The following is a 9,337-nucleotide window of genomic DNA, read 5'->3' as shown; positions in this document are numbered from 1 at the left end:
GTGACACGTAGGTTATTCCTTTTGATGGTATCCTATATGAACCTTATGTTTTCTTCATTTTGTTTTGATCTTTTTTCTGATTGATCCCTTTCCAAAGAAATAGTCAGATATTTGTCTTCAGTTTCATGAATTTTGTCTTCCATTGATTCAATTCTACTCCTTTGCCCTTTCAACGTGTTATCTATTTCTGAAAATTTAGTATTAATCTTCTGGGTTTCTCTCTGTAGATTTTGTATCATTTCTAATTTTAATTTATTTTATCATTTTATTCTTGTGTTTTCTTCTGAAATTGTTTTAGGGTTTTGTCTTTGTTTTCCATGATTTTGTCAGTGTTTTCCTTGGTCTGTCTCAATCCTTTGAAGATACCTAAATATAGTTCTTTTGAATTCCTTCTCAGGGAGTTCTAATGCTGCTTCTTCCTCAGGGATGTGTTCTCAGTCTGTATTCTGCTCACTTATTTCTACCACTTTATCTTGCTTCTTTGTGTGGGCTGTGATGGTCTGTTGTCTCTGAGACATTGTGACATTGTTGTATTTAGATCTCTGTTAACTATTTGTGAAGAGCAGCTAAGGGTGAGTCAGGCTCTTCTTGGTGGTTGTTTATGGTTGGCCATTTGGTGGAGAAGGAAGTGGTAGCTCTCAGTCAATAAGTGAAGCTGCAGGAGGTGCGGGTGCATTGTATGATTAGGGTTGCTGTCTCCCACTCAGACAAAAACAAAGATTGAAAAACCATCAAAAAAAGTAAGAGCAAGCAGACATTAAACACACTGCATAAACACACAGGAACAATCACCCAAAATAGAAATAAGAATAGAAAAGGAAAAAAGAAAAAAAAAAAAAAAACCTGCAGTATCTGGGGAGGGGGCGATAAGAGAAAAGTGGTAGAGTAGGAGAATAATGAAGAAAGAAGTGACAAAAGATAAACAAGGAATGGGGTTAACCATGAGAATGAAAAAATGGGAACAAGGAATAGGGAAGAGAGAAAAAGCTGAGAACTAGAACCTGGAAAGGGAAGAATAAAGAATAATAATAAAAAGAATTGAAAATAATAATAATAATTTTAAAACAGACAGAAACAAATAAACTTTAAAAAAAAAGTCTGGGCAGGGCACCCAGGCTCTGTCAGAGCACAGACTCGGATGGAATTCCTCTGGCCCAGAAGGTAGGTGGGTGTGAGAGATGGCTGTACCTCTGTTCACTCGGAGGGTGTGGGGAATAAGAGTAACAAGGGGAATATTGTACTTTTCTAATTGTTCAGGTCTGGAATGTCCTTGTGGTTCCCAGCAAGTGGAACCTATTCTTAGGTGCCTGGAATCTGAGAGAATGCTGTCGCTTTAAATATAAAAAATGGCTGAACTGCTTGTAAACATTCAAAATGGCTACACCCTCTGCACAGGCAAAAGTTCATGGCTCAGCCTGTCTCCCTCTTCACTGCTTCCCCTTTTATTTACCAGCCACCAGCGCAGTCCTCCGTGGAGCCCCTGGCTAGCAGGGCCAACTTTTAGGTTAATTCTTAGGTCGTAAACACCCCTTGCCAATGTCCAAGCTGTCCGTACTGTCAGGATTGCTGACAGACTGCAGCTCCGTATGTCCCCTGTTTTGTTGTTTTCATGCAGGTTCTTCTACTAATTGGAGTTTAGTCCACTTCTGTATCCTTCCTTTCAAAGCTCAGGGCTCCAGGATTATCTTCTGTAGCTGTGTTATTTGGTACCTTTTCTCTTTGTTGAAGAAGCTCTGGTGGCATAGTGCCTAAGCCATTTGACTGCTAACCAGAAGGCTGGTGGTTCAAACCCATCAGCTGCTCCTCGGAAGAAAGGTTGGGCAATCTACTTCCGTAGTGATACTGCCTCAGAAACCCAAGGAAGGGTCGCTGTGAGTTGGGTCTGACTCAATGACAGTGAGTTTGATTTTGGTTTCTTTGTTGAAGAGGGTCTGTGTAGTTGTCTGCCTATTCCACCATCTTACTAGAACGCTTACCAGCAAATTAGTTTTCCAATCAGTAGTTCATGCACAAATTGTTCCATGATTGGTTTCAATCCCTGTCATGTATCAGCACTCTCCCTGTTTCCTCCCCGGGTTCCTCATTTCTATTTGTCCAATTTCCCTGTTCCTTCCAACATTCTCATCTTTGGTTTTGGGCAAAAGTTGCCCTGTTGGTCTTGTATAGTTTGTTGTTATGAGCAACACATTCTTCATGTTCTTTGTTTTATAATCCTATTATTTGGGTGGAAGGTGGCCTCCAGGAGTGTGTTCAGTTTCAAGTTAGAAGGCTCTTTCAGGGCAATAGTCTCTAGGGTTCCTCTAGTCTCTTTCCAACCACAGTTAAGTCTGGGCTTTTTCTGTTTTTGACTTTGAATTTTGTTCTCCCCTTTTATCGTTTTGAACCCATTCTAACCTGGACCTTCTATTGTGGTCTGGGTCAGAGTGTTCAATAGTGGTAGCTGGGTACCATCTAGTTCTTCTCAGGTCAGAGGAGGCTATGGTTCATGTGGGCCATTAATCCTGTGGACTAATTGCTTCCTTGAGTTTTCATTCTTCTTCATTCTCCTGTGCTCCAGGTGAGAAGAGATCGATAGTTGCTTCTTAGATGGCTACTTACAAATGTTTAAGACCCAAGGCAACTTACCAGACTAAGATGTAGCACATTATGTTTATGAACTGTGTTTTGCCAATTGACCTAGATGTCCTCTGAGCCCATAGGATTTCCAGGGTTTTTAAGGAAGCAGGCCACTACATCTTTCTCCTACAGAACAGCAGCTGATGGGTTCGAAATGCCAACTTTTTGGTTAGCAGTCAAGTGCTTAATCACTGCACCATTAGGTAACAGTATAGGTGTCACCTTCTTGCTGTCAATATAACTGTATTCAAACATAAAAAATAGCTGCTCTTGTAATTGGTGTCACGAAATAAAATGAGTATGAGCTGGTGAATATAAAGTGAATCTGCTTTGTAGAACTGCACCCAAATCACAACAAAAAGTTAAAAAAATAAATTGCCCTTCCAGAGTTTATATTTTAACATTGCAAGCATTGTGTTTTTGTGAATAACATAGGATAGTGAATACTGAGATGTTTGGTCAATTTTACTTTTCCTTCCTCTGTTCCCAGAATTTCTCCCAGCTAGAGGTTAAGATCTAAACCCAGGAAATGGGGCAAATCTTCTCTTTTCATAATATCTATAGACTCTAGGATGACTACAAAGCTGTCCTCATGAAAGAGCCTCTGATATGGAGTAGAGTTCTCAGTCTTCCATTTTCTCCTAGGTTTTGGTTCTCCGTGAGCTGGCCATTAGCGTCCCCACCTTCTTCTTCCAGCAAGTGCAACCCTTCTTTGACAACATATTTGTGGCCGTGTGGGATCCTAAACAGGCCATCCGGGAGGGAGCCGTCGCCGCCCTCCGTGCCTGTCTGATTCTTACCACCCAACGTGAGCCAAAGGAGATGCAGAAGCCTCAGTGGTACAGGGTGAGGAGAGGGTCCATTCCAGCCACCAGTAAAGCATATTCACATAGATTATTACTTGGCCTAAGGGCCAAAATAGGTCCCTTGCCACAAAGCACATATAATAACATTTGTTTTGGTCTCAGACGATTTTTTTTTGTGCTCAATGTGCATTAATATTTATTATATTGTATTCCATCGAAACAAAGATGCACCATTATGTTGTGTACCATTAAGAATAAAAATAGGGTGCCAATTAAACTGTGACTCAGTGCTTTTTTATTAGCATTTGTAAGACATCTCTCTTTTCAGAGATGTTATAATATAGGAAAATGGGTGTCTCAGAATCAATGAAATATGGTTGATGCTAGCTTAAGAAAGTACTAGTTCCCTGTCCCCTAGTATGATAAGTCCTGTGTTAATTATTGGTGCCAAGGTAACCTACTAACGAGCCTTGTATTATAAAAAGAGCCCTGAACATGAGATTGGGAGGCCTGGGTTCTAGTTTTGACTTTGCTGTGTGACTTGGGACAAGTTGCTTAATTTATTTGAGGCCCCCTGTTTTTTAATCTATGAAATAAGGGTAAAAATGGTATCTGCCTCATGGGGTTACTGTGAGAGTTGATGTTAAATTAATCAGGAAAGCTGTTTTTAGTTGCCATCAAGTCCATTCTGATCCATAGCAACCCTATGTGTATAGAATAGAGCTACTCCATAGGATTTTTAGGGAGCTCTGGTAGCATAGTGCCTAAGGCATTTGACTGCTAACCAGAAAGCTGGCAGTTCAAACCCACCAGCTGCTTCTTGGAATGAAGGTTGGGCAATCTACTTCTGTAGTGATACTGCCTTGGAAACCCAAGGAAGGGTCTCTATGAGTCGGGTCCGACTCCACAGCATGTAACAACAGCAACATAGGGTTTTTAAATCTGTGACCTTGTGGAGGCATATTGCTAGGCCTTTCTTCACAGGTGACTCTGGATGGCTTTAAACCACCAACCTTGCAGCTATTAGTTGAGTGCTTAACTGTTTGTACTACCCAGGGATCTATAATTGAGCAAGAGAGCTTGATAAATTAGTAGTGTTGATGATCCTGGCAAAGGGCAGCAGCCAGGATCAGGTAACTCCATGTACTGAGCAGTCATGGTAACTCCTCACAACTCTGATAGATGGAGTGAGCCTGTGTTCTTTCTGACTTTGCATAATGGGTAATTAAGACTTTCTGATATCTCTGCATAGCACACGTTTGAAGAAGCTGAGAAAGGGTTTGATGAGACCTTGGCCAAGGAGAAGGGCATGAATCGGGATGACCGGATCCATGGAGCCTTGCTGATTCTCAATGAGCTTGTCCGCATCAGCAGCATGGAGGGAGAGGTGAGGAGCTACATTAAAGGGGTGCTCAGGCTTCTGCTACTGGAGTCAGTCATGTGCCATTCTGTGTGTCAGGCTCTTGTTAGGACGCAGCAGTGAGCAAGATAAGGCAAGAGCTTGTCCTCATGGAGCTGACATTTTGTAAAGGGGATAGACAATAAACAGACAAGATAATTTCAGATTGCAACAAGTTCTGTGAAGAAAATAAAACAGGCATTGGGATGGAAGGTAACTGGGGTGGAGTGGGTGGGAGGTCAGTGAAGGCCCTGCCTAAAGTGGTGCCATTTGAGCTGAGACCCACAGGACATGAAGGAGCCAGACTCCAGAGGGCTGGGGATTGTATTCTAAGTAGAGGCTTTGAGGTGGAAGACAATTTGACAAGTTTAAGGAACAGGAAGAAGGAAGGTATACCTGGTGCACAGTGAGGAAGAGAGAGGGTGAGGGAGGCAAAGTCAGGGAGGGGAAGGAAGGGAAGAGACCAAATTAGTAGGCCTCATGGTTCATGATAAACACTGGCTTTGTCCTAATTATGGGGGAAACATTGGAGATTTGTGCATGAGGAAATGATGTGATGTCATGCATTTTTAGCCATCACTGGCTGCTTGTGGGAAAAAGCTTTTGGAGAGGTAGGAATAAAAACAGGGAGACCAGTTAGAGGGTGTATTAGTCCAAGAAGCAAAATGTGAAGATGTATTTAAAAGTGCAAGAATTTTAGTAAGGAATAGCCTGTGAAAGAAAATGGGGAAGGAGCTGGTCTCAATAATTAGGTCTGAATGAGCTGCTTGGTGGGAAAGGTGAGAAGCTATGCCAGAGGGAAATTTGTAAGGACAAGAGCTGGGAGGATGGCAGAACCATCAGACCACAATGTACTAACTGACCTTGAGTGAACAAGAGAGGGAAGGACAGTTGGATGGAATCATCCTAGTCTACTTGCAAGGCCATTGTGGGGACCTCAGTCCAAAGTTGGTCATCAGAGGAGTCCCGTGTCTCTCCAGAGCAGGCCTGCCTTAGTATCCCTGCCATGTTCTGTCTCTGGCTATTTCCTGTAGAAAGTCTGGCCTTGGCACCAATATGACAATGGATTTCAGAGTACAGCCACTGGAGTTTGGTAATTTACATTCCTTGTAGTTGGAGGTCACGTTCTCAGGCCCCCACAAATCAAAAACCAATCTCACTGTGGTCAAGTCAGTTCTAACTCATAGCGACCCCTCCTTGGGTTTCCGAGGCAGTATCACTGTGGCAGTAGATTGTCCAGTCTTCCTTCTGAGGAGTGGCTGATGGGTTTGAACCGCCAGCCTTCTGGTTAGCAGTCAAATGCCTTAGGCACTATGTTATCAGAGCTCTTCACAGGAAGCTGTTATAGTAGCTGGGCAAGCCATGGTTGGGGGTTTCAACTGGGAGTGGTAGTAGTGCTCATCCTGAGAAGTGGTTGGCCTCAGGATATATCTGGGAGTACAGCACTATTTGTGAATCTTCCTTTGGAGAGCTTGTTTGGTATGAGATTTCACCCATGCTTCCTGCTTTAGTAGACATAGTGATTGTTGGTAAAGCCTGTGCCCTAGATGTGGTGCACTGAGCCCTAAGGAGGAGCTGAAAGTGGAGGAGTCTTGGCTTCTGAGTCCCAACTCCCCTGTCTCCTATATCCCCATTCCTCTTTCCTGGGTCCCTACTCCACTAGACTCTGAAGAAAAATTCAGAATCAGGATTGCAGGATGACTCATTAAAAACCTTCAGTATGCTGATGACACAACCTTGCTTGCTGAAAGTGAAGAGGACTTGAAGCACTTACTGATGAAGATCAAAGACTGCAGCTTTCAGTATGGATTACACCTCAACTTAAAGAAAACAGAAAGCCTCATAGCTGCACCAATAAGCGACATCACAATAAATGGAGAAGAGATTAAAGTTGTCAAAGATTTCATTTTACTTGGATCCACAGTCAACACCCATGGAAGCAGCAGTCAAGAAATCAGATGTTTCACTGCACTGGGATAATCTGCTACAAGTGACCTTTTTAAAATATAAAGAACAAAGATGTCACTTTGAAGACTAAAGTGTACCTGACCCAAGCCATGGTATTTTCAGTTACCTTAGATGCATGTGAATGCTGGACAGTTAATAAGACCAAAAAAGAATTGATACCTTTGAATTGTGGTACTGGCAAAGAATATTGAAAATATCATGGACTGCCAGAAGAACGAACAAGTCTGTCCTAGAACAAGGGCAGCTAGAATGTTCTTAGAAGCAAGAATGGCCAGACTTGGTCTCATATACTTTGGTCATGTCAGAAGGGTCCCTGGAGAAGAGTATCATACTTGGTAAAATAGACGATCAGGACAAAAGGGAAGACCGTCAACTAGATGCACTGACAGTGGCTTTAGTGATGGACTCAAGCATAGCAAGGATTATAAGGCTGGCACAGGACCAGGCAGTGTTTTGTTCTGTAGTACATAGGGTCGCTATGAGTTGGAGCTGACTCAGCAGCACCTAACAACAACAACTCCACTGTCTCTTGTCTCCCCACCCCTCTGTCTTCTGTGTCCCTACTCCTCTGTCTACTGTGTTGCTAGTTTACTGTGTTACATAGGCAAATTGCTTCACCCCCTTTAGCCTCATTTTTCTTACTTTTAATAGGGGTATTTTACCCACCTTGTAGGACTCTTGCGAGGTTTCTAAATATACTGGACCATTCAGCACAGTGCCTCTAATGGTAGACATCCTGTAAATGGCAGCACTCGGAATTTAACATGGTGCTTGCCACTGTAGCCCAGACCACTCTGGGATCTTTGTTTCCTTCCATTAAAACAAGACAGTGTCACCTAACTCATAGGGTTGTTGTCAGATTTAAATGAAATAGTATTTGTGATGGTGCTTTGTAAATTATAAAGACTTAACCAAATATAAAGTATTATGATTTCACATTTTGCTCATTCATTCAATAAATATTAATTGAGCACCTACAATGTACCAGCCACACTGTGTCCCAAAAGCTAGAATAATAGTAAGAGCTAGAATAATAACAAAACAGAGATTACATTCTAGTAGTGGGGGGCAGATAAACATATATAATATGTCACATGGTAATAGTGCTCTGGAGAAAACTGGAGCAGGGAAGGAAAATTGGGAATGCTAGCATGGATTGTGGTGTAGTGCCTAAGGCGTTTGACTGCTAACCAGAAGGTTGGTGGTTCAAACTCACCAGCCACTCTGTGGAAGGAAAATGGTGTAATTTATTTCTATAAAGATTTACTGCCTCAGAAACCCAGTCAGGGTTCGTTATGAGTCAGCATCGACTCGGTGGCAGTGGGTAGCGTGGACTGATGGTTGTATATTAAAATATGATGACAGGGAAAGCCTCACTGAGAAGGTGAAATTTGAGCACAGTCATGAAAGAGGTGAGAAAAAGCCATGCAAATATCTGGGGAAGAGCATTCCAGGCAGATGGCCGGGCTAGTGCGAAGGCCCTGGGGTGGGAGCATGCTGTTGTGTTTGAGAAGTAGCAAGAATGCCATCATGGCTGAGCAGAGTGGGCAGGAGAGAAGCTGCAACAGATGGGGTCACAGGAGCACCTGGGCAGGAAGGGGCAGGCACATGGTAAAGGGCCATGAGGCCATTTTGTGGACTGTGGGAAGTGGGAAGCTGTAGCAGTTTTGAGCAGCAGAGTGATGTTTGACTCATGTTTCAAAGGGATCACTCTGACTGCTGTCTTGAGGATAGACTGGGAGGGGCAAGGATTGAAGCCAGAAGCCCTGTTAGGAGGGAACTGCAACAATCCTAGCAGGGGATTTTTGCAGCTCAGGCCACAGTGGGAGTGCTATGGAAAGCTAAGTGGCTGGATTTTAAATTTGGGATTTGTTCGTAGATTGGAAGTAGGTGGGAGAGGAAGAAGAGTCAAAGTGTTTGGCCTGAGCAACTGGAATGATGGAGTTGCCTTTTACTGAACTGAGAGGAGCAGATTTGGGGGAGAAAGTTGGGAGTTTGGTTTTGAGCATGGTAAGTTTGAGAAGCCTGTTGGGCTTCTGAGTGGAGATACTGAGCAGATCTAGAGAAGAGAAGCCAGAAACTCAGATTTGGAGTTGGCAGTCTACAGATTTAATTCAAGTCACGAAACTGGATGAGAACCACAAAGGAACCAAGTGTTCAGAAGAGAGATGGGGGTTGAGAATTTGAGGTCAAGTGACAAGAAGGAACCAAAGGAGACCAAGAAGAGGCATCCAGGGTGGGAGGAGGAGGGCCAGGAGAGTTCCACGTCCAAGAAGCCAAGTGAAGAAAGTGTCTCAAGGAGGAGGAAATAGTCAATGGATAAAATGCTGCAAATAAGTCAGAACAGATAAGGACTGGGAATTGACCATTGGGTTTAGTATCATAGAAGTCAGTGATGATCTTCACAAAAACAAACTCCAGATGGATCAAAGACTTAAATGTGAAATGTAAAACTATACAGTTCCTCAAGGAAAATCTAGGGGCAAATTTAAGGGCCCTAATATATGGCATAAATAGACTATCAAGCATAATTCAAAATACACAAACA

The 9,337-nt window shown here is 42.9% G+C and overlaps 1 protein-coding gene across 1 annotated transcript in view; it reads left to right on the top strand.

The window, feature by feature from the left end:
* MTOR (mechanistic target of rapamycin kinase) overlaps positions 1 to 9,337 on the top strand; it is a 187,749-nt gene that overhangs the window by 19,074 nt on the left and 159,338 nt on the right. Inside the window, exons 5-6 of the mRNA XM_007942626.2 lie at positions 3,262 to 3,462; positions 4,675 to 4,809. Coding sequence (XP_007940817.1) covers positions 3,262 to 3,462; positions 4,675 to 4,809 — 336 coding nt within the window. The remainder of the gene's footprint in view (positions 1 to 3,261; positions 3,463 to 4,674; positions 4,810 to 9,337) is intronic.

The sequence above is a fragment of the Orycteropus afer genome, unplaced genomic scaffold, assembly GCF_000298275.1.
Source record: "Orycteropus afer afer isolate SDZICR_OR568_19922 unplaced genomic scaffold, OryAfe1.0 scaffold00094, whole genome shotgun sequence".
NCBI lineage: Eukaryota > Metazoa > Chordata > Mammalia > Tubulidentata > Orycteropodidae > Orycteropus > Orycteropus afer.
This window is presented reverse-complemented; position numbering and strand designations above follow the sequence as displayed.